The 25,685-nt window shown below is 49.3% G+C and overlaps 1 protein-coding gene across 5 annotated transcripts in view; it reads right to left on the minus strand.

Moving 5' to 3' along the window:
- Nucleotides 1–25,685, minus strand: part of SLC43A2 (solute carrier family 43 member 2) — a 50,011-nt gene that overhangs the window by 20,394 nt on the left and 3,932 nt on the right. For all 5 annotated transcript variants that reach the window (XM_072639933.1, XM_072639935.1, XM_072639934.1 and 2 more), the window contains exons 3-5: nt 12,151–12,355; nt 10,573–10,628; nt 8,980–9,056 (exon numbers count right to left, since the gene is read on the minus strand). In XM_072639933.1, coding sequence (XP_072496034.1) covers nt 8,980–9,056; nt 10,573–10,628; nt 12,151–12,355 — 338 coding nt within the window. The remainder of the gene's footprint in view (nt 1–8,979; nt 9,057–10,572; nt 10,629–12,150; nt 12,356–25,685) is intronic.

The following is a 25,685-nucleotide window of genomic DNA, read 5'->3' on the forward strand; positions in this document are numbered from 1 at the left end:
AAACCTTCTCAAAGAACTGGACAATGAGGAGATTACCCTTCAGAGGGCTAGTGAACTTGGATGAGAAAAAAATGACAGCCTTATTTCCACTAACCTCTAGCGAAAATTAAGTATTCAATTATGAATTTAAAAAGCAAACAAACCCTGTCCCCATTCTTCTGAGAAAGGGTCCACAGGCTTTACCAGTCGGCCAGAAGCGCTGTATGGTCCAAAAAAGGTCAAGCCCCATGATCTCAAGCATGTGGGATACTGGGGTACTGAGAGGTTAGGGTCACACAGCCAGGATGTATCAGAGAGGGAACTGAACCCAGGACCCCTAAGCTCTGAGATCAGCTCCCTAATCACAAGGTAACACTGATTGTCCTCAATCTATACAGAATATACAGAATGTAAATGTCTCTTCCCAAGTGGGGCTGCCCCTGTAGCACCACACTGGCCTTCATATCTCCTAGTGCCAGGTTAGGACTGTGCTGGTTGGGGGGTAGGTGGTCCTGCACAATGTGTCTGTCTCTGCCCTTTTCCCACAGCCCCATCCAGACTCAAAGCCAGGCCCTTTGACTGAATTTCTTTGTTCTGGGAAATTTAGATTCCATCAAAGGGCTGCACTTGAGGACCTAGAGGGCCACATGTGGCCTCGAGGCTGCAGGTTCCCCACTCTGCCTAAGTTCCCTGAAGGCAGACATTCTAGCTCCTTCCTCCTGTCCTGGCCATGACTTGAGCTCTGGACAGAAGGTGCTGACTGTCATTGTGAGGGAGGGAGGCAGGTTTCATCTGCCTGCTGGGACATCAGAGGCTGGGCTGGGCCTCACAGATGCACAAGGAACCCGCTCAGTGGGAGCAGCTTCCTGATTCCTTAGGATCCCCACATCCAGACTTGTAGCTCATCAAAGTCTTTAGTGACTCACAATTCAGGCCCAGGTTAGCTTCAGGCCCAGGTCAGCAAGCTCGGCCAGAGGTGACTCAGCCCAGCTTTCCACAGTCTCCCTCTCCCCCCTTCCCCTTCTCAGTGCCCACCCTCCCCAGGACTGGCTGTTCTGATCCTGGGCTCTGCTCACAGTGGAATGCCGCTGACTCACTCCCTTGCAGGCAGCTTCTGGAGATCTGTAAACAGGCACAGGCAGCCTGACCTTCTCAGAGGGAAATAAACAGCTAGCCTGGCCCCTCTCCCGGTGGCTCTGTGAACCCTCAGAACAACTTCCATCCCAGGAAGGCCTCCAGCCCCTTCCCTTGGCAATCCTAGGCCCCAGGATCCCAGAGGGCTGCTGGACACCTGAGGAGATGGAAAGAGACCGGCTGGGAAGTCCCGAGTGAGTCAACTCTCTCCACCAGCATAGGCCGGCACCTTCCGTGCAGCTCAGAGCCTTGGAGAGGGGCCTAGAGTATGGAGAGACCAGTGACTTGCCCAGGGTCAGGCAGCCAGGAGGTGTCAAAGAGGGGACTTGAGCCCTGACCTTCCCAAAGCCTATGCCCATTCTTTGACCACCATACCTATCACCAGACACCCCATGGTCTGAACGATGAAAGAGAGGCTCAGTCGGATGGAGTGACTTATCTAAGGTCACAGAGAGACTCGGAGATCACAGTTCAGCTATGATTCAAACCCAGGTTTGGGGACTCTTCCCATCTCTTCCTTCTCCCTAGGCCCAAGGAGGCTCCAGGATAGATGAAGCCCAGGATGACTACAAGGCCCCTAGTGGTCAAAAGGTCACGGTCCTGAGGGGAAACAACGCATGGCGAGTGCTCTGCAAACTCCACAGGGTTCTAGATTGTGAGCGAGACTAATTATCATATCTGCAATGTCACACTCTATGAAGAGACCTCCCAACTTAATCAGTGGCACAGAACCTGAGGCTGAGTCCAAGAAAGGAGGTTTAGAGCCAAAAAAAAGGTGGTGAAAAGGGGACCAGATCTGGAGTCACAGGTGCTGGGTTCAAACCCTACTCAGCTGTTTACCTATGGAACCATGGGCAACTCACTTCCCATGCCTTGACTCAGTTTCCTCATCTGTAAGAGGAAGACGAGCATACAATGAGCAGCACAAGTCTACTCAAGAACCATCAAGGGCTCTTTAGTGCCCCCAGGGTCAGACAGAAACAAACTCCTCTGTTTGGCCTTGGATGCCCTTCCCCATCTGGCTTCAGTGTCCTACCTTCCATCTTGATGTCCTCACACTCCCACATTCTCCTTTCCATCCAACTGGCTTCCTTATCATTTTCCTGCCTCCAACATCCCAGCTCCTCCCTCTATGTCTGCTGCAGCATCTCCCCTCCTCATCTCCACCTCTTGGGGGTCCTCTCCTAGGACAGCTTCCCCGGCCCCTTTCTCCAGAAAGTCTTTCCCCATACGCCCAGTGGTGAAGATTTCCTTCCAGGCCTCCCTTCCCCCAACATACTGTGTAGACATGTTGTATTTATTTCTGTGTCCAGTGATGTTTTCCTCCCAGGAAGTTCCTTGAAGCCAGGGGCCCTGGGAGGTAGGAAGCACTAGACTGCACAAAGCACTGGACCTAACTGCTGGTTCGGGAAAACCTGAGTTCAAATCTTGCCCCACAGACTTGAAACCTGTGAGACTTTGGGGAAATCACTTAACCCATTTGATTCAGTGTCCTCAACTGTAAACGGGGATTGTGACAGCCCTGACTGCCCCAGCTTCCTGAGGAACAAGTAGGATACTATTTGTAGACTGCTTAGCACAGTGCCTCGAATATGGTTAGTGTTCTGCTACGTAGTAGTAGCCGCAGCAGCAGTCGCAGCAGTAGTAGAGTAGTAGTAGTAGTAGTAGTAGTAGTAGTAGTAGTAGTAGTAGTAGTAGTAGTAGTAGTAGTAGTAACAGTAGTATCACTGGTGTCTTAGGAGTCTCTATTTGTTACATCCTATGTGTGATAACATACTTGCTAAATACAACTGGATTAAACTGAACTGAATTGAGGGTAGTAGTTCAGGTCCCTTGGCATGCTAGGAGAGACTCAAGCAGTAAAGTTCCATCCCCGGCTCTACAACTCATGGCCCGGTCAACCTGGACGCCCCAAGGTCCTTCCAGCTCTAAAGCTCCCAGAGAGATCCAGGGGTGTGGGGCTCCTGTTGCCACAAAGGGGAGAGCTGAACCCAGGGAGTGAGGCCATGTCACCTGGAGTGACTAGCACACACCCATTGTTTGTGTGTGTGCCCTGTACAGGCAGGGATCCAGGTGCCAGTCTAGACAAGCAAACACAGACAAGCTGTACTCTTTCATAACCCCCACAGCTGGGAACCTCTGCACCAAGAGCCACATCTCACAAAAGCCCTTTGGCTATCCTTGGACCTACCTGATAACCACAGTTTTCCTGACTGCTGCTGGGAAGGGGGTGAGGCCGATGCAGCCCCAAGGCTTGCAAGCAGCCATTGCCCCAAGTGCACAGCTCTGACACTAACTGCCTGGTGAGTCAGGTGCTTCAGCAGAGCACAGCAATGGATACCTCAGGAGGCTGGCACCTTGCTGGGAGCAGAGACCAGCCAGCAACCTCTTTTGGCACCAGAGAGGCAGGCCCAAGGCCCAAGGGTCCAAGCAAGGCTCTTGGGAAGCGGCAGAGTCAGCACAGACCAGGAGAGTATAAGAGAATGTGAATTGAGATCTGGACTCTGCCACTCACTGCTGGGACGTCCATATAGTAGGTTCCTGTTACTGGGGCACCTAGGTGGCTCAGTGGATAGAGCACTGGGCCTGGAACCAGGAAGACCTGAGTTCAATGCTGGTCTCAAGACACTTACTGGTGACCTTTGGCAAGTCACTTACGCCTGTTTGCCTCAGCTTTCTCATTTGTAAAATGAGCTAAAGAAGGAAATGGCAGACCACGCCAGTGTCTCTACCAAGAAACCCCTAGATGGGCTAACAAAGATACAAACGGGATCGAAATGACTGAACGACAACACTCAGCTGACAAAAAGGGCTAACCACGCACAATGCCCACACGCACACACACGCCCTCCTCTGTGCCTTTCCTGGGCTTTAAATGCCTGAACTTTGGTTCCCTGCATGTTGGGACAGAAAGGCCCGTGAGGCTGTTCTGGTTGAAGAAAGGGGCCCAGCAGCCCTGGAGCAGCCCAAAGCAGGGGATCCACCCTCTGGGAGCCCACTAGGCTCGGAATTCTGTCTAAGGGAGCCTGTAGACCCATTCTCAGAATCGTATTTTGAAATGCAGAGAGTAAAGCCTAGAAGACCCCAAAGGAAGCCACCTGGACTGACATGCATTTATCAAAATACTCCACCAAACTCCCAGGCCCTGCTTTGAGGGCCCTACCCTTCTATCAGACATGCCAGTAGGGATCTCTAGTCTGGAGCCCACTCTGCTCATTTTCTGCCGCCCTGGCCTGAGTGCAAAGTCAAACTTTTTTCATTAAGAAACTAGGCAGCTCTTCAGACCTCTTTTTTCCCCTGGGAGGTTTTCATCTCAGAACTCTCTGTTCCACCCACTCTGACAAAGGCCAGAGTAATGAGGTGGAAAAGAGATTTTTTTTTTAAAATGCTGGCTACATTAGCTTCCATCTCTAAGCAACAGAGGCTCCAGACTGCACAGGGCTAGTTGTACTGACTCCACGGTGTTTGCACGATAATCGATGAACTCCATGAAGGCTAAATTGTATAAATGGAAAGAATTCAGCAAACAAACCAAAGTTCACTTCCCAGATGGAGGGGGAGAGGATATCGGGCACCTCATCGCTTTAGAAGAGGCTGTGGCAGCGGTGGTACCTAAGGAGGGGTTCTTGATGGTACCCCAGTAGAGCCTGGCCACGGCCCCTTGGAAGAGGTCAAAGGGGCAAGAGTGTGGGCTCTGGAGTCAGAGGGCCTGAGTTCAAATCCTACACCTTGTGCTTACTGCCTTGTGTGACCTCAGGTGAGTAACTCTACCTCTCTGACTTCAGTTCCTCCTCTGTAAAATGAAGGGGTTAGACCAGAAGGCCTAAGACTACAGGATCCTATGCTCCCAGGGGTCTGAACACCCTCCAATGCACCTGGGAGACTAAGTTTAATACATTGGCCACAAGGTCTAGACATGCACCCAGAGGTCCTGGGTCTGCTGGAGAGAAATGATGCTGAAGACCAGAGATGCCTGCCAGGACAATGGAGAGACCACTCATGTTATTCTAAAATGTCCTCAACCTGCCTTTATTCACACAGTAGCCCAAACCTCTCAGGGATGGGGAAATCCTCCAATACCCAGAGGTGTTCCCCTACAGGAGCCCGGACACCACAGTGGAGGCTGTCCTAGCTCAGGTAGGGGGTCAGAGAAGGGCAGGAGTAATCCTGAAGACTCCTGACACCCAAGAAGTTTGGATGTGGGCAGGAGAGAGGCCCAGAGAATGTCGCTTTCCTTCTACCCTAGTATCTATGGTAGCTAATTCCTGCATTTCTGCTTTTTTCAGCCCCAGCACAAGTTGACAAAGCAGTTTTCCCCACCTCAGCAGAAGTCACAGACAGCCCAAGAACATTGCCCAACATTCCTGAGCCCATCCTGAGGGCCCTGACCCCAATTCCCCTTTCAGGGCCAACTCAGAAAGGCAGGAAGCCTAATCAGCAAGACACATCTCCACTGCAAACCTTGCCTGTGGTCATTAGCCTACTTGACATGAGCTGCCAACACTATGGGCACAGATGCCTAGAAAGAGCTACAGAGGGAGCCACTGACTTGCCAGAACTGGGTTAGGAAAAGTTACCACTGGCTTACCTATGTCACTACACCCCCTATTCTTCCTTACCCCTTGCGTTTTTCCAAACACCGAAGGGGAAGATGCCTGGAAATGAGACCCCCTGATGGGGGCTCAATAGGGTCCCTTTCTCTGGGCTACCTGGAGGGAACTGTAACTTAGACTTGTAGACATGGGGATGGGGTTGACATCATCACTGCCACTGTCCCAGACATCTCTCCTCACTCACTGCTTCCCTACTGGCACAACTGAGGGGTCAGTGCTACTGTTGACTGGTTTCTCTGAGAAAAAGCAAGATACACAGAGGCAGACCAGACCACAGGATGCTCTAAGCATCCAAGCTTTTCATACCCTCCCTCAATAATCCTTTCATTTCCCATAACCCTGTAGCCATCTTAAGTTGATTCCCAACTCTAGAGGTGGAAGAACCCTTAAAGGCCACCTTGTTCAACCCCCTAAATTTACAGAATAGGAAACTGAGTCCCAGTGAGGTTAACTCACTTGTCTAAGATCTCACAGAGAAGCAAATTTGAACCCAGGTCCTGTGCCTCTCCTCTAGCTTCCCAGTACTCCTCCCCAGAGGCACAGACCATTTCCTTTCTCTACAATAGAAAGGCAATAAGGACACATGCCAGCGTATATCATAGTGTCAATTAGAGCAATAAAATGGGAGGTAGTCAGGCTTCACACATCACGAGGCAGGGGGCTGGATCTTCTGAGGTCATTCAGGCTCTAGAATCAAGCACTCTGACTGCTGGGGGGGGGGGGGGGGGGCCCTCCCAGCTCCTAGCTCTACTAACCTGGAATCAGACATGGAGATTTTAAGTTTTGGCTCCAGATTCTGGCTTCAAGCCTACAAGGGAACTGTTAATGAGATGCTAATACCCATCTAAGTATTTAATGAGAGGACAAGCACACCTTGAATCTCTAAAGGGCCCAAGGGGATCCCTTTAGTCTCCCAGGGGGGTCATGACCAGGGGCAGCTAAGCAATGGTTCCCTGTCAGTGGGGGCCCAGAAGCCTGTGAAGATGAAGTGGGGAGGAGGGGAGGCCAGGGAGGGACAAAGAGTGTGGGCTCAAATTCCAGCAGGTCTAAATGGAAGGGGCTCTCTATTATCACCTGGAGTGGTTAGGAGGTGTGTACATGTGTACACACAGCTTTCAGCCAGCTCTGAGATTTGGTTCTCTCCCTTCTCTACCAAAGCAGATGAATTAACCCAGGGTAGTTAGGACCAACAGGTTATGCTCCTATTTAAATAGGCTTAAGGCCCAGAGGTAAGGAACCTATGGTCTGGAGGTCACATGTGGGCCATATGTGGACCTTTAAGTCACAGGTGGCTCTCTAGGTCCTCAAAGGCCATACTTGAGGACCCAAAGGACCACATGTGGCCTTGAGGCCTGGATTCAGTCAAAGGTCCATACTTGAGGACCTACAGGGTCATAGGTTCCCCACCCCAGTTTAAGCCAACTCTATTTCCTCCTTCCTTCTGGCCCCCTTCCCTCAATAGTTTCAAAAGCTCCCACGGGCTTTTCCTCCCTGCATGGGCAAGAGCACAGCTGTTCAACTGCCCCAGGATATGCCAGCCCTATCCCAAATAGAACTCTAATGACAAAATACAGCTCCTTCCCCTTCTCTGCAGTGGTAGGGGACTATGGACGTGAAGCACTGCACACACACACACACACACACACACACACACACACACACACACACACACACACACACACATACTTAGCTGTGTTTTGTTCAACTGTTCCCCCCTTTTTTCCTTTTGTCTTTTGTGGGTAAGGGAGATGGGGAAGCTATGTTTAGAAATGAAGGTGATATAAAAAGGCAAGGTATTGATACATACTTTAAAAACAGAGAAATTCTTTAGTTTTCTGTCTAATCTCATTGTCCTTATCATTTTCTGAATCCTAGAGTTGCCTAAACTGCTGAACAAGAAAGGTTTTCTCTGGCCCCCTACCACATGGTCCTGTTCTCTTTTCCTCTTTCTTAATACACTTTCTCCTGGGCTTCATTTTTCAAACCTGCCTCTTCCAGGAACAGAAATCTATTTCCATCATAACCTGGTGTTCCTGTGAAGGATTAAGGACAAGCTCAGCATCCGGAAAGCTGCTCTCCACCCCTCACTGCCCCAGAGTAGGTGGTGCCAACTTGGAAATAAAACAGGTCCTCTCTTACCTAAGTCTTCCCTCTTAGTTTCATAACAAGAGGGTGTGGGGAGGTTCCAGCCAAGGTCTTTTTTTAGGCTGTGCTGCTAGTCATGTCTCCTGAATATCATGGTCATGGTTGTCAGACACAGAGAAGGAAAAAGGAGAAGACAGATTTTCTGTCCTGATGCCATATGACCAAAAGGCTGAAGACCATCTCTAACAAGCCCTGAGCCAAGGATAAGCGAACTCCCTTAGTCCAAGTGGAAGGAACTTGGCTTCAAGCCAGCAGGGACTTCAGAGGGTATCTAATGTGATCCCCTGATGTTACAGAAAAGGGAATTGCAGCCCAGAGACGGGGAGTGATTTAACCACCATCACAGTCAGCATGCAGGAAATAGCAGAGCCAGCATTCAAACCTAGGTTCCTCCCTGCATCCAGAGGGCCACAGACATCTTCCTCTCTTCGGATGCAAACTCCTCCCTTGGATTTGCCACTAGGACTAAGCAGGTGAGACGCTCTCCATGCCAACTTCCTGCTAGTTTGCTTTACAAATCATAGACAGACATAGGGCTGGAAATTCAACCCCCATTTTGTGGATGAGAAAACTGAGGCCCCCGGAGGTTGAGTGATTTGTCAAGAGTCACACATTACTAAGTATCTAAGGCAGACCTCAAACCCAGATCTCTCCAGTGTCCTGTCAGCAAAATCATCGAGAGCACTGAGAAGGGGAAAACATCTACAGAAAGCACACGGACACCAAGAGCAACTGGAAACAAAGCAGGTGCCTATTGATGAGTGAATGGTTGGATGAACTGTGGTAGAGAAATGCAATGGAATATTACTAAGCAATGACTAGGATGAGCGCGAGAAGTTTCAGAAGACCTATGGGAGCAGACACAGAGTGAAGCAAGAAGAACCAGGAGGCGATGTACATGACTGCAACAATGTAAATACAAATGCCTGCTGGGTAACTGTAATGACCCAGCTCAGGCCCAGACTGAAGAGAAAATATGCCTCCCTCCCTTCCTGGTAGAGATGGGTGGGCTGCAGGACAGGGCAGACCCACCCAATCGATGTCCCAGTGAGTTTTACTGAAATGTTCAGCGGAAACAAAGGTGATGCACAAACAGAAGCAATCTTACCGTCAGTGATGTGAAGGTCATACACATCCCGCCAAAGCCGTTCAGAGCCAGAGAGATGAAGATGAGCACAGAGAGGGCTGTGGGGGAAAGTAAGAACATCTATGGGAGGGGAGGAAGCCAAAACAAGGGCCCACCCAATGGGGAGGGAGGAAGCCCACACTGCCCTCCTTCCTCCATTCCTTCTTTGATTCCCAAGCAGTCAATATGAGAGGAGGCTGGGAAAGAGGAATACAAAGTCTCTCTCCTCAGAACACAGATTCCTCTCTCTTTCTGCCCTTAGCAATGTCTCAGAAGTGAAAGCTCCATCCACTCAACTCTAACTGAAATATACATGCCCCCAAATGCCAAACCAAGGTCTGGAGAAGTTCAGAATCTGTCCTGCCTCCCTCAGACCTTTAGAATCCCATCTATCATTCAAGCCTTCAGTCAAACATTGGCCCCTCAAGCTACCCTGCATTGTATCTGTAGGCATCTATGCTGGTTGGTGGTTATCCTTCTTTCTTGATGAGGACCGAAATGACATCACCGTGCAAGAGTTGAATTTCGATGTGACCTACCATGGTTGATCAGACCCATATGAGCTTGGAATGTTCTCCCACAGGTCAAACACAAAGAGTTCGAGTGAGCATTTGAGGTGGATTCTCTAAATTTGCATATCCTACATTTCCTTTGAACTGCTTCAATTCTGCTTTGCTCATAGAGCACAGCACCTTCTCTGATGTGGGCACACCATGCTAGGCAGTCCCGTGCCAACATCTCCTATGTCACACAATCAATTCTGAAGTTGAGAGAAACCTTGAGAGTGTCCTTGTATTGTTTTTTCTGCCCAACAGGTGAGCACTTGCCTTGTGTGAATTCCCCATGAAAGTCTTTTAGGCAAGCATACATTTGGCATTCGAACAACGTGGCCAGCCCACTGGAGTTGTGTTCTTTGCAGGAGAGAGGTATCTCTATACACATAGGTAGTATGTGGTCTCCCCTGGTTAGAACAGAAGCTCTTTGAGGGCAGGCCCTGGCTTTATATCCTTGAACTTAGGACAGTGCCACATACAGTAGGTGCTTAATAAATGCCTGTTGATTGAATCTCTCCCTATAGAGAATATATGCTCCCTGAGGCTGGGGTTGTTTCTTTACGATGCCCTTGTTTCCCAGCACAGTGCTTGGCACAAAGGAGGTGTTCAGGATTTCAAAAGGCATCAGCTCCTCCAAGGAGGATTTGGAGAGGTGGGAAGACCAGTGATCTCAGGGCGCTTCTGGATGCTTTCTGGAGGACTGACCTGGTATGTGCTACAAGAACTCTGTCCCTGATGCAACTGGATGGGTACCATTCTCCACTTGATATCCCAGGGGTGACCAGGGCATTGGTTGAGCAATGCCATTGAAGCTAAGTTCCATACACCTTGCTACCTTCCCTGTGGTTTTTCTGGGTTGGTGGCCTGTTCTCCTGCCTACATGCAATAACCAACAGGGAAAATTCCTACTATCTCCACCCTTTGACCCCCAAGTCCCTCCCAGGCCTCAGCACCCATCTTTGTACAGTGGCAGTGTGCCAGATGACATGCCCGACTTCTCCCTCTTGCCCCGAATACTCACAGTTTGGGTTACTGGCTCCATAGGCGATCATCAAGCAAGAAACAGCAAAGCAGGCACTGAAAGAAATGGGAACCATCAGTCATTATCATCGAGATCCTTCTAGGCCAGGGCGGGGGGCAGTGAATGGGAAAGATCACAACTCTCAGGCTTCCTACCACTGGCACTAAATGTTACACCGGAATCAGAGACACCACAGAGATGGCAGCCCCTCATGGGCTTGGAAAAACTTGAAACCACATCACTTCTTCTAATCTAGAGGCAACATGATGCCAGAACAGAAAGACTGCCCATGCCCAGCCTGGACAACAGAGTATGAAGTCTGCCTCTGACTTTCACTAGCTGGGTGCCCCTAGGCAAGTCCCTTCCTTTCTCTGACCCTCCGTTTTCTCATCTGTAAAATGCAGTTTTTCAATTCTCACAGCATTTTTGTGAGAAAGGTACTCTTAAGCACTGTAGATACCGCATGTCCCCAAAATCTTGGTGCAGTTTTAAGCTTTTGGCTTTGGGGACACCCTGGAGGAATCGAGTTACTATCGTCATCAATGAGCTAATATATATAAAAAAGTGTACGTGAGGCTTCAAATATTCAATTTTTTAAATTCTTTTTTTTATCGCCAACTTCAGCGTCAGTAAACACGAACTTCTCAATATACAGAACACAAAAAGGAGGGTTTCATGTGAAACAATTGGTTTTTTTTTTAAACTAACATGTAACATTTTAACCTCATACTAGCAGCATTATTTTACATTTCAGATATTACTCAAGAGACGCTCCAGGGGAAGGGAACCTGCAGCCTCAAGCGTGGCCTGTTCGGTCCAAGGGTCACCCTTGGGGACCTAGAGGGTCACATGTGGCCTCGAGGCCACAGGTTCCCCACCCTTGCTCTAGCACTTCTTTATTTCATTGGATACATAGCACCCATTGTCCTTTACAATAAAAACTTTCAAAGGAAGTACTCAAGAAGGCTCCTCCTTTGGGGAGAGACTGTTTGATAAACCTGGCCATGGGGCCCCAAATGGAAGCCTACTAGACTCGGCATATCATTGACAGAGAACTAGCAAAGACCCTAAAGGTCATGTGGTCCAGCCCTCTCCCCCCTTCCCTTGTTTAACAGATGAGGAATCTGAGGCCCAGGGAATGAGGAAACTTGTCCATGGTTACACAGGTGGGACAGGTAGGGTTTGAACCCTGATCCTTTGACCTTGGCCCCAAGGCAAACTCCTGGTTCCTTGAAGGCAAGCATAGTGTTCCCCATTCTCTTCTTTGTCACCTCTAGTCTCCTGCTAAATTGCCAGGCCACACATTGCTGGACACACATCACAAGGGCTAAACAAAGTACCTGGTGACTGACTGAGATAGCCCATGGGGTAGGGCACAGCTTCTTCCTCCTCAGGAGTGGCATGCTTACTCCAGGTAATGGGATTTACCAGGGATATACCAGAGCCCCCTCTGGGTTTCCCCAGCAAGTTTCACAAAGCTTAACTCTGAAGTCCAGGGCAAGGAAGGTCAGCCCCAGAGCCAGATAACTGGCTTGGGGCTCACTGGACAGCCTCTATTCAGAAGTCCTTCATACTTACCTGCCAAGCAAACGCAACTTGCGAGGGCCATATTTGTCCATGACGATGCCCAGGGGCAGAGTGATGGCACTAAGCAGGAAGGAGCCCACTGTGAAAGCCAAGTTCAGCATTTCATCCTGGGCCTTACAACTGAGCCAGCTGTTCATCCAGCTCACCTGTTCCTGCTCTGAGTCTTGTGCCTGGTCGGAGGAGTTGGTGACGTTTCCTGCAAGATGGAAGGGAGAGAAACCCAAACACGATGATGATGTGATGATGACGAAGGGCTCAGTGGGACACTTATTCCTAGCTGAAAGGGTGTCAAGGCATTGGAGAAGCAAATTTCATGGAGAAGGGGCCAGTTATCCCCTCCAACTGCCACTCACAGGGCAGACAGGCTGGCCAGCCTTGCTAAAACCACTAGGCACCCTGAGGGGCACACAGGAGGCAGCATGCTGATGACCATCTCCCTCCCCTCAAACCCTGATGGGGATGGCCTGGGACCCTGAACCCAAGACCTTGGGGAATAGCTGTGCTTCCAGCATAGAGCTAGGAGCCATCATCCTGAAATGCAGTCTGGCACCTGCCCCTGCAGATGCTGTAGCCACAGTAATGAAGACCCAGAAAGGAAGCTTTGTGCCCCCAAAGTCCTTGGCGCTGTCAAAGGGTTCAATATCAGGAACCGCTATGACTTTATCCATGGACCTGACAATCAAGAAGGAGAACTGCCCTCTGCTTTGACCATGGGATGTTTCCATTTGACATCCTCCCTGAAGGTTGGGATGGAAGCTTTCCAGGAAGCAAACTGTCTTCCTGTTCTCCTTCTATCCCTAAGGCTCAGCTTGGGGCTTTGCACACAGGAAGGGCCCAAGAAATGCTCTCTTCCCTTATTTTCATGATTTCATTGTCCACCTGATGCCACAGTAGCTCTGGGAGCCTCCTGAGCCTTCATCCAGTGCTTCAGGGCAGCTCTGAGGCATCTGGACTGGCTCTAGGCCACCCCCAATCTCAACACTCTTCAGGCTTCACTGTTGGCACTTTGCCCTCTCAAAGGTGAAATTCACTTTATGACAGGCCCAGGGCAGCAGGTTTGGCCCAGAACCCTTGGAATTACCTTGACCCTGTACAGTAACCCAACCTAATGGGTTTCCCAATCCCAGCTTTGCCAGAGTCCTTGGACCCCAGCACCAGATAGGACCCCTCCCCCACATTCCCACACCAATGGGAGAAAGCAGGTCAACCCAGCTCAGCCCAGCCTGGATTAGTCCAGACCAACAGAGGTAAAAGAGACAAGATCAATCCTGGACAAAATACCTAAGTCAAAAGGGCCTTATCTCACTACCTTCAATTCCATCAATGCAGGATAGGTCACATACCAAGGTCAGTGACCCAACCCAAAATAATGCAGGGATCAACTGCCCAAGGGTCAGGCCTTAGATGGAGTTTGGAGAATCCTGGCCATCATAAATGCAGAAAGCAAAGGCCCAGCTGCCTTGGGGGTGAAAAGGTAGGGGAGGGATGGGGTAGAATGGGGAAGGGGGAAGAAGCAGGGGTGGGGGGAAGAAGAGCTCTTCCCTGGAGTGCCCCCTTCTTAAAAGGGAGAGTATTTATAAAAGGGCCAGTCTACCATTCCCGGTACATGTTTGGCTGAACCTCAGAACAGGGGTGCACCTGGCAGCCAACCTCCTGATGATGTTTTCCGCTCTGCCATGGCTGTCTTCACCCCTTTCATGTCATAACTGTGACATAACTAAGATGAGCATCTTGTGCTTTGTGTCAGAATTTCCATTTGCAACTCACCCCCCCCTTCTTTAGAGAGGGGGAAGGAAGTTCCCACCTCGGTGACCTTCACTTACTATTTGTCTCAGTTGCCTGATCTGTCCCTGTGTGACACACCTGGTCACAGTTCATGGCCCTATGGAGCTCGAGGTGCTGGCCACACCAGCGATGCAATGACAACCCTGGACTGTCACCTGCCAAGATCATAGGCACCAAGGCCCAGAGACAGAAGGAGACAGGAGAGGCCTAAGGTGAAGGGAACACTTAGCTGAACTCCTTATTAACCAGAATGCTGACTCATCATGCCACACCAGGCCAGGCCCTCTGTTCGACCTGCCCATGGAAACTATCTTAAACAGCCAATGGAGTAGACCTGTCCACAGGCCTAGAATTAGTGTCCAGGAAGCTGCAGCTGTCGTGGGGCTTGGCGGCTTTTCTTTCTAAGTCTACACGGTCACCTTGCAGCTTTGAGAGCTCCCCTGCTTGTCGGGGCATTTCTGTCTTCTGCTATCTCTGAATGTTTTTTCTAAAGATGCCCCAATGACTCTCTTTTCCCTTTCTGCTACTCTAGCTTGCCCCTATGCTCCCTGAAAGCCCACCGAGACAGGCAGACAAAAACAGATTCCTGTACTGGCCACAGATATCGAATTCGGCACTTTGAGGGAAGGAAGGGAGTTTACTGCTTTTGATATGAATCTGATATCAAGATGCTTCTGCATCTGATTTGATGCTAAGGGAAGGGCAGAAAAAGGTTCTTAAGCTAAAGCAGCTTAAGCTGCCTCCTTTCACTGCATCCAGGTGGGAACCAGGCCTTCAAAAACTAGAGCCTGGAAAGATCCCTGCTGAGAGATGCCTGAATAGAAGCTGCCAACATGGAAGGAGGAGGGGAGTCTAGGCTCTGCCAATCTCTGGTTAATTAAACTATATTGGTGTGGTGCTGGCTCGGGTCTCAGAGACAGCAGGCACTAGGCAAGATACCAGCCTAGAGACAGGTCCAGCCACAGTATCTGGGTCCACAGATTACATTGGAAATGTGTATAAAAGATGCTCATTAATGAAAATAAACAATTAACTAGATACAGGAGAACCAGCCCAGCTTAGCCATCAGTCAGAGAAGAAAGAAAATAGGGCATGTTTGAGGGAAAAGCTGAGAAGGAACTGAAACAGATAGAATTCCCAGAGGTGAAGATGCGGAGCCAGCATCAAGGCTAACGTAAAGAAATCTAAGTTCTCTTCCTTTCTCTGGTTTTCCAAGAAAGAAACCTCATCCTAACTGGTGGCCAAGCCACTGGAGCCCCACCGCTCTCCAAAATGGTGACATCCAGTCTAGACCTGGCAGGCCATTTCAGATTCTGTGTTGGCTAACTAACAGCCTCTAGGCCAGAGGTTCTCAGACTTTTTGGTTTCAGGATCCCTTTACATACACTCTTAAACATTAGAGAGGAGCCCTCTGCTCCCATCCCAAAAGCTTTTGTTTATAGGGGATATATCTAGAGATATCTTCCCTATTAGAAATTTAAATGTTTTATTATTTTTTTAAGAATAATTTTGACATTGCAGATCCCTTGAAAGGGTCATGGAGACCCCTGGGGTCCCCAGACCACACTCTAGAACAGGACTTCTCAGATGTTTTTAAATACGTAAAATAAAATATGCAGGGTTACAAGGAAAACCAATTATGCTGAAATGATTATCAAAATTAATAAACAGAAACAATTCAGGGGTCCCCCTGAAATCTATCCATAGACTCCAGGGTAAGAACTCTTCTCTAATCTATTATGACAGAAATTTAGTTTTTTAAAGACAGAGTTCTTCCTGAGTACCAAGACTGCCATGCTAGCAACAACAGGAAGGAAGCAGGCCCTGGTTTTAGTCCCTGTGCTGACAAGATTGCTGTACAGGGTGGGCCTGCCAAGTGAGCTGGGCTACAGAGGAATGAGCAGAGGTCTAGGGATGAGGAGACACAGAGGGGTTGCATGGCCTTGGATCAGTCTCTCCCCCTTCCTGGATCAACAGAGGCCTCTGAACCCCCTTCCAGCCCTGGGGCCAATGTCTTGGGCTCTTTATATGGAGTCTAAGCTATCAGGAACATTTTTCTTGTATCTAGCAGAAACTGGCTTTCCTGCCAGTCCCATCCACAGCTCCTAATGGTGTCCTAGGAGGGCAAGCAAACGGGAACAAAGACTCCTTCCTCACACCTCTCCTTAAACACATGAACACAGCTTTGTGGGCCCCTCCTGAGCCCTCTCTCTCATTCCCTGTTAAAAGGGATGGCTCCCTGGGCTGAAGGAACGTAAGATCTGAGGATAAGAAGGTGATGTAAAGACAAGAGATATCAATGACATTTATTTACTAAATGGGGGTAAGGGGGGCTGGACTGATTTCTGAACAGCCAAATGCTGCCTCTTGTCATCCATTCTCCATGTGATGTTGGGTAGATGCCCCGACCTCCGAGGCCTCATTTCCTCAGATCACCTGGATGACTTGAGGACGTCTTGAAGGTCTCTCCTAGTTAATATACACTATGGTTTGTATTCTGTCTCTGTCTCTCTCCCTGCTTCTCTCTCTCTCCCCCCTCCCTCCTGGCATCCTTTTTCTCTCCCTGTGTCCCTCTCTTCTTTTCTTTCTCTCTCCTTCCTCCTTCCCTCACTCCATCTCTCCCCCTCCTCTTCCCTCTCTCTCCCCACCCCCCCTCCAAAGTGGCAGGACCATGAGAACAGATGGGCAAAGAAGGCAGAGAAGCCAGCTCCTCTCCCCAGTTAGATGGGGGCTGGCTTGTTGGGTGCTGGAGTACTCCACACAGCATTCTAGGTCTCTGTCATTTTTCACCACAGACTCTGCTACTCCAACCAGGTGGTGGGTGATGAGGGGAAGTTGGAGGTGCCAATCACTGAGTGGCAGATGAGGTGGTGCCAGGTGGGCTGCCCCTTCCCCCTTATCAGATGGGTACAATAGTGGGTCCAGGGCTGGGGAAGGGCCCCAGAGGAGGGAGGCCAGGTTGGTGAAAGACCTCGCCAATATGCTACATGAGGACCTCCTGAAAGAACTGAAGGCATCTGGCCTGGAGCCATTTTAGGAGGGGATAGGACAACGGTGTTCAGGTGTTCAAGTGACTTATTCTACTTGGTCTCCAAGAATGATGGATAAAGACAGACTTCTATTCCTAACAGCTCACTACCTGTCACCTTGGACATGTCACTTCATGTCCCTAAGCCTAGTTCTATAAGGGGCTGACTTCCAAGCTCCCCAATGGACCAAGTCTCCATCATGAATTCAAAATTGGAAAGGATATCAGAGGCCCACAGGGTCCAACTCTCTCATATTACAGATGTAAAAACTGAGGTTAGGGAGGGGCAGTGACTGGCCAGGGGCCAGAGACAGCAAGTGTCAACGGCAGGATTTAAACCCTGCTTCTCTGGCTCGGACTCAGTACTCTTTCCACTGCACCTCCTAATGACTCGCTATCAAATGGAAAGCTGCCTAGGGAATTGGTTGGTAGATTCTCTGTCAATGGAGGTCTTCAGACAAAAGGTAATAGGCTTTAGAGCTGGATGTGACGTCAGAGGCCTCTGAATTCAATTCCTTTTACACATGAAGGAAGCAAGGACACAATAGAGGTCTGGTGACTTGCCCAGGGTCACACACAGCTAACAAGTGTCTGAGGCAGCACTGGAACTCAACACCCAGCACTCTAACAATCATGGTGCCAGCTAGCTGTCTCAGATTCCAGGACGACCATCTGCAGGATAGGTTTGAGAGTGAAATCTTGTCTGGGGGTGGCTATCCCTAGATGGCCGAAGAGGTCCCTTTTAGGCCCCGAAGGAGGCACAAAGCCACTAATTCACTCCCAAGGCAGCTCTTTTCACTAACTGTTAGGACACTATCCAGAAGGATCATGGTAGAATTAGCAGAACGCTAGGCCTGAGTCAGAGAACCTGGGTTCAAATCCTACTGATTGACACTTGCTAGCTGCGTGACTCTAGGCAAGTCAATTTGCCTTCAATCCACCTGGAGATGGGGGGAGCTGGAGGGGGTTCACCTGCTGGTGCTGAGCCACGAGGGAAGTAGGGAGTGCTATCACATGCCTGGAAATCCACACCTTGTGTTGGCAGCAAACAAGGTAAGATCATCATAAATAACCCAGAAGAATGTAGCCACAGCACCCCGCCCACTGTGCAATCCCACCTGGTGTGCTTTGGTTGTGCTACCAGAAAGCCAAAGGGATAAGGCCACAGGATGTGAAGGACCCTCTGCCTTCTCACAGCCAGCAAAGCATGGCTGGGTCACCCAGGGCCACACAGCCAACACATCCTCTCCTTGTGATTCCACTGGGAAGGGGAAACAGAAAGAGGACTGGTAGAACCAGGGTGAGGGAAAAGCAGAAACAGGGCTGTTTACCCACAGACCCAGAGGAGGGAGGAGGAAACAATACAATGCTGTGTTCAGATGAACTTCACCATAGCAGAGTCAAAGAAAGCATGTTTGTGCCAGATGCAACAGCCGTCAACAGCTAGGGAATGAGAGATGCCGCCCGGGCTCCCCTGGGGAAGGCTCACTCCCACTTAGAAAGGCTCCAAGGTCTGCAAAACCGGGGACAGATGTTGCCTCACCTGAGCCTCAGCCAACCCTGGGCACCAGCAGCTATTATTATCCCCATTTCACAGATGAGGAAAGCTGAGGCTCAGAGCTTAAGTGACTTGCCCAGGGTCACACAGCTAAGAAGTGTTTTAAGGAATGATACTAACCCAGGAAGCAGGGCATAGTGAATAGAGGGCTGAACTTGGTTTGGCTTACGGAAGACCCAGGTTAAAATCCTGCCTCAGACACTGATCAGCTGTGTGACCATAGACAGATCAAGCTAATTTACTAACAAGTGTTCATTCAGTGCCTAACATGGGCTAGGCACTAGAGATACACGTACAAAAATGAAATAATCCTATGCTCAAGGTAAATGTAAAATGAGGAGATTTGCCTCTAAGGTCCCTTCTTACCCTGAATGAATGATCTCCCCAGCTCCCAAGTTGTCACTGGGCCTCCCATGACTCCCAACAGATCAAAGAGCTCTTTCCTGAATTCCACCAAATGAAAAGCCAATGACAAAAATCAGGGCCCTCTGGGATTCCTGAGCCCACTAAACTTGGGAAGTCCTTAGAACAAAGGAGGCTCTTTGCTTAGGCTTCAGGCCCTCCGTCTGGCTTCCACATAGCTCTGTCCCCACCCCCCACCCCCACGGGATGCCAGGCTCCGAAAATATATTGCTGACTGGGCTCAACCTGGACAATCTCACCCCAGGCTCTCCTGCCACTCTCTAAAATCCTCAGTCCATCCTATCCGGCAACAGGAAACATCTCAGTTCACCAAAGGAGATGTGGGGGAGAGGTCAGTCTCAGACACTGAACAAACAGGAGAAGACAGACCAGAGAAATAAAGGATGGTCCCATAGCCAGACAGGGCCTCGCCACTCTCACATAGCTGGGCATGGATGTAAGCAAGCCCCCTTCTTGTGTTGTCTCAAGGAGAAAGTACCAAGAATAGGGCCTGGCAAATTGCTGTAAATATCACTGTTTGGGGGCAAGGACAATCCCTTGATACTGCTTGGCATGAAGGGAGATGTCCCAAGGCCATCCACAAAGTCCCTGAGAACCAATGCTACGCAGACAGAATCTTTCTGGGACATGGAAAACAAGGGGGAGTCAGCTGATAGGGGGAGGGGGCCTGACAGGGTCATGGAGGGTGAAGGCAGGCAGAGACAGTAAGGGGAAAAGACCATAATAAGGACATGTCACTTGCCCCGAAGGGTGGCAACGTGCCCACATTGTTATGCAGCTGGTTCTATCCCAGGGATGGGGAGCCCACCTCTCTGTCCAGTGGGCAGCCACACGATGGCTGAGCCATCCAGGGCTTAGTTTCCCCATTTGGGGTTCTGGGAGAGGAGCACGATCAGTAGGCCAGAGACCCACAGAACAGAAGAAGCCTGGTTCTCTGAGATCCAGGCCAACAAGGACCTCCAGGCTCTCTTTGGAGAAGAGAGAGGCAGAAGCTGTTGTGAGAGGAGAGGCAGGGGAAGGAAAGCAAAGGGACAGCACAGTGGCTTCAGGGCAGGTCTAAGCTTCTGCCTCTGTGAGCCTGGGCAAGTCACTTCCCTGGCTCATCCCCCAGGCCCAGAGAAAGAGTTCTTAACGTTGGGTCTGTGACCTTTTTTGCTTTGTTACTATGGTCTCTGCATTTCAATATAACTGGTTTCTTTTGTAATCCTAGGTATTTTATTTTATGCATCAAAAAACATTATTTTGAGAAGAAAGGGTTCAGAGGTTCCACTGGATGGCCAAAGGGTCCACAGGCACCCAAGAGTGGCCAATCTGCACTGGCCAAGGGAGTTTCCACACTGCAAGTTCCTACTCTAATGAAGTCACCAAATAAGCCGACTCAGCAGCCCCAGCAGCTACTTCCCCTGGTAGAGTCCTACCCCCCCCACACATACCCACAAAATAAAAAGATAAAATGTGTGACGCACAGTCATGGAAATCACAGCAAAAGTGAAAGGGTAGACAGATAGGAGTCCTGAACCTCTGGCCTAGGAGGATGGGAGTGCCCGTAAAATGGGAGTGCCCCAAAGCATCATATGGCAAAGTCTACAGATTCTAGCAGAAGGCATGGGGAGACAGGGAGAAGGATTCAGAGCTCCCAGCATCCCCTGATCAGTCCCCATGACATAGGTGACCTAGTATGGGTCATCACCAGCCTGTACGAGTTATTTGGGTGCCCCAGAAGAGCTCAGAAAAGCGCCCCCCCACCCATCTGTATCCCTTCCAAAGCCTCAGCCAACTGCTCCTGACATGGAGGCATCACTGCAGAACACACACTTCCACCAGCGTGTAAGAGACTCCCCTTATAGAAAAGGAAATACCTAGGTGGTGGGGCAGAGAGCGTTCTGGCATCAAAAAGATCTGAGCTTACGGGAATCTAGAAACAAGTTTTCTGTTGCATGTCCCTGCCTGCGGTGTCCTAGGCAGCCCTCTCTCCCTGCTTTCCTCTCTCTTCATTCCCTCTTCTCTCTCTCTCCCCCTTCCCTTTCTCTTTCCTTTCTCCCTCTCCTTCCCTTTCTCTTCCTTTTGTTCATTCTCTATTTCCTAGTCTTTCTCTTTCTTTGTCTCCTATGTTGTCTCTCTCCCCACCACTCACCCCACAACATCCTAAGACCTCAGAGGATGTGGGTTTGAGCCCCAGTTCTGACGTTCATCAGCTCTGTGGCCTTAGACACCTTTCTTCCTCTGTAAGTCTGTAAGTCTGTGCTCTCTGCCTGAGAGGCAGCATAGTGTAGCAGAGACAAAAGTGATCTAGGAGCCAGGTGGCCCTGAGTTCTAGATCCAGTCTGGCTGTGTGTCCCTAGGTAGGGTGCTTATTTTCTCAGCCTCCTAGGCAGTCACTCCCAAGGGCTCTGGATGGCACAGCAGGGGAAACCCTGACTTGGGAAATGGAACTTTCTCCCTAGGAGTTTCCCAAGCCAACAGAACCACAGGCCCAACCCACCCTCCCCAACCCTCCCCAAGAACATTAAGGACTGAAGATGAAGAAGGATGGGAAACTCACAGGATCACAGATTTAGAACTGGAAGAAGACTCATTTTATTTATTTCCTTTTCCAATGAACATGCCCTCATGCTGCTCCTTCCCAAAACGCACACATGCACACACACACACATACACACACACACACACACTCCATATCACAAATGAACAATAAAAAGGGGAAAAAAACACTACTACCAACTCTGCGCAGTCAGTGGAAACCTATTCCCCAGTGCGCTCCATCCCTGGTATGGGCCTGCCCCGCCCCCGATTTCTCTCCAGGTTTCTGGTACCAGAGGTGGTCACGGCTCAGGGTCCTCAGGTCTTTCTAAGCTGTTTTTCTCTATGGTATCGCTCTTAGTTGTTTTCCTAGTTCAGCATCTGCTTCTAGAAGTCTGCCCAGTTTGGGGACTGAGATTGCCCATCTCCCCAGGTTTTATGGTACGGTAACATTCCATGGCACTCATAAATCAGCATCTGTTTAGCCACCAACACCATCACTTTACACTTGAGGAAACTGAAGTCTCCCTTCCCCCATGAAGAAAGGAGCCACCCAAGGTCACACTGGGAATAAGTGGCAGAGCCCAGGTTTTGACCCACATCCCGTGATTCCAAAGGAGGGGAGGCAGATAGGGCCAAAGAATTGTCCTTGGGGTTAGGAAAAGCTGGGTTCAAGCCCTGCCACTGGCCCATGTGGAGGGTGTCTCCCTCGGCTTCCCCTCCCATGTCATAGAAGGTGTGGGCCTGCAGGGCGCAGCCATGGGAGTCTTCTCTCCCAAGAGTTCCCTCTAACAATGAGCTATCTGACAGAATTTGGGGGATGAAAATGCTTTGTAAATGTTAAAGTGTGACTGTACACATCTCATCTCCTCCCCTAGACAATAATAAGTCTTGGGGGCACGCATCAAGTTTTACACAACTCTGTATCCACCACAACCACAACCCAGGCTATGTCTTGTGCCCATCTGAACCATGGCCCTCCTCAAACTGCTTTCCAAGATTCTGGGACCTAGATAACAAGAGACCAGCCTGGGTTCCAGTGCAGGGGAAAGGACAAATCAGGATGGAAACACCATTCTCCCTGGCCGAGGTCCCACGGTGGTGTTCTGCCAAAGTTACATCAAAGCAAAAGGAGTCAGAGTCACCAGGGAGTCAAGAGTCTGAGGGACACCATGATACCACAGACATGCGCTGCCCTCTTGGCTCCTCCGATTCTGCCTCTTCCCTCTCAAGTCCCAGGAAGAAGGGGTCATAGATTTAAAGGTGGAAGGAACCTTAAAGGGTAGCTAGGTGGTACAGGGGATAGGGTCAGCAAGACCCCAGTTCAAATCCTGCCTCTGACATTTACTAGCTGTGGGATCCTAGACATATCACTTAACCTCTGGAACCTACATGTATGAAATAGAGATAATAACAGCACCTCTCTTAGAGGATCAAATGAGCTCGTCATTGTAGAGCCCTTTGTAAATCTCAAAGCCTTACATAATTCTAGATTTGATCTGACTCAACCCCCTCATTCTCCAGAGGTTCAGAGAGGTTTTATGACTTAACCACAGTCACTCATGAAGCAAGTGGCTGATCCAGGATTTGAACCCAGGACCTCCCACTCTTTCCACTGCACCACAAATCGTCCCTTGACACTGACTACCTGTGTAAAACTGGGGGAAGGATGGGCTAGCTAGCCTCTGTGATCCCTGCCAGCTCTGGGACTCTGACTCTGCCATGGTACATCCCCCTCACCCATTGTAGCCACTGCATTGATGCCATCCAAGCTGAATGTAAAAACAAATACAAAGTTCAGCCTGGCTCAGGCCCCCATGCATGCCTGGCCAGGCTCTGAAGATCATTCACAGAAGGAGAAAAAGCTTAACAGGCTCAGGCCGACGTCTCCCAACTGGTCTTAAAAGGAAAGCAAAAGAAAGCTGACAAATTTGCATTCTGTCCCTTGTAAATTGCCTGCCACATCACAGCTTTCTTTTAGAACCAGTCTTCTAGAGTCAGCTAAAGTTCTCCATCTAATTGCCTCTTTATCACTGCCAAGTTTGAAGACTTTAAACCTATTCCACAAAAGATCTGAACCATAAATCTCCCCATCTTAGTCAGAGGCCTGCCATGACTTCTCGTCCTGAAAGCAACAGGTCAGAGCAAACTCCCAGAAGTGCTGATAAGGAGCACCAACTCAGATAAACCGCCCACAATCAGCAAGAATTCCAGAAGAAGATGCTGGATCAACAGGTTAGGAGCACGGAATCAGCATGACCAAAATTTAGACAGGAGCAAAGGTCTCCCAAGGAGCCAATTTCTGAAGATAGCTCTGAAGGAGCTCATGCTTAGGGATCTCAGAGGCCTATAGTCAGCCATTCGTCCAGTGTGAGAACACACTTTCAGGTAAATTCCATTCAATTCGACTGATTCAACTTCACCAGCTTTCACTTGTACCTACTTCATGCTAAGCAGACATAAAACAAATACCCCAGCCCCTGGCCTAAAGAAACTTACAGTCTACTGGAATTCCCAATGATGGAGGATCCCCAATTAAACAGAAAAAAACTTTAAAATGGACAGAGAGACAAACTGGCTGGGTTCTTAGCCAAGATAAATTCTCGAGGACTGTTTTTCAACATTAATTGGTTTTCTTTGTAGTCCTATGCATACAAAAACATGCTTCTGAGAAGGGGTCCAGAGACTTCACAGATCAACCAAAGGTGTCTAGGACACATATGAAAAGGATTAAGAACTTCTGTTCTAGGGTGTCACTAAAAAGAATCTGCCTGACCCATGTGGGTGAGGGTGAGGGTGGGGTAGGGAAACAACCAGGCCTGACTACAGTTTTGTTGACTAGACTAGACAAAATAAGTTAGTATTAGTTATAGTAACAGTTAGTATTGCCATTTGGTGCTTAAAAAACACCACTACCCAAACCTGGTAGTTGAGGTCTCAGACCCAATCTAGGTATGAAGGGTCTGGAAAGGGAAAAGAAATGTCAGGGAGAAGAATTTTCCCACTGTCTTGGTTCTTTCAGAGTGGTCATTAATCTTGTATCATCTCCCAGACTTAGCATAAACCACCTGTCCAGAGAACAAGGTCTGCCTCTCCCATCACCCAAGATTTCTGCTGATTAGGACAAAGCACAGCCAAGAGCCCTCAGGGCTGTCAGGAAATGTTTTTTGAGCAGCTAAAGGTCAAGGGTTACAAATGATATGCTCTCTACCCTTTTCCAGGTATCTACTCCCCTCCTCCTAGGGACTTTCCTGCCCTCAGCCTCTTAAACTTGACTTCCTTAATGAACCAGAGACTAGCTCTCCTACGGGACAACAGGAGAACTGGGTGCTGGTTACCCCCAGAGCAAGCCTGCCTGCCTTGTTTTCTCCTCACTCAAGCTAAGGATTCCAAGATCACATTGGCAGAAGAGGAAATCAGGCCTAAACTCATTGAGAGTGCGTGGTGTGGAAGGCCTCTGGAGGAAGACTGAAATAACCATCTAAATAGACAGTTTCAGATTGGCTAGGGTGTAGCGGAGATTGGGAAGGATTATCTCTTATCTAAATTTTCCATCTACAGTAAGGAGAAACTTGGTTGGGGGATGTCACTTCCCCCAGTTTCCTGAAGAACCCTAAGAGTGCCATGGCCATCAGAAGGGAAGAGACCAAGAGTCCTCATACCTGGGTTCTAGGTCCAAGTCTACCTACCACCAACTAGCAGTGTGATGTCTGTCACATCTTTTTTTTCTCTCTGGTTCATCTCCTCCTCCAAAAAAGTGAAGGTAGGGCTTTGAAGTCCCTTCAAGTCTGTGTCCCAAATTGGACAATTTAGCCAAAATTAAGAAAAACAAGGCAAAACCAAAAACCAGATGTTGTGATCTTACAGGTACACTGGTCATCTTTTAAGGCTCGGAGTCCCAACAGGTGGTCTGGGTCAAAGGGCATTCTTTTTTGCAAATACAGGGAAAAGAACTGAATGGGAAGTTTTTTATTGGTGTAGTGGAGGAGAAGAACTCTTTCAGTGGTAACCCTCAGCACTTATCGCTGTGATTTAGAGTCTGAGAGCTGTTTGGAGCCCTGGAGGCTAAGTGACTTTCCTAAGGTTACCCTGAAGGCTTGAACTCTGGTGTTTTCCAACCTTGGGAACTATTTCCTTTGCAAAATCTCATTAAATTAGTCACTTTTTCCTTGAAATTTGGCTAGTCCTAGCAAATTCCAGTTAATTGGTCTC

The sequence above is a fragment of the Notamacropus eugenii genome, chromosome 2 (assembly GCF_028372415.1).
Source record: "Notamacropus eugenii isolate mMacEug1 chromosome 2, mMacEug1.pri_v2, whole genome shotgun sequence".
Classification (NCBI taxonomy): Eukaryota; Metazoa; Chordata; class Mammalia; order Diprotodontia; family Macropodidae; genus Notamacropus; species Notamacropus eugenii.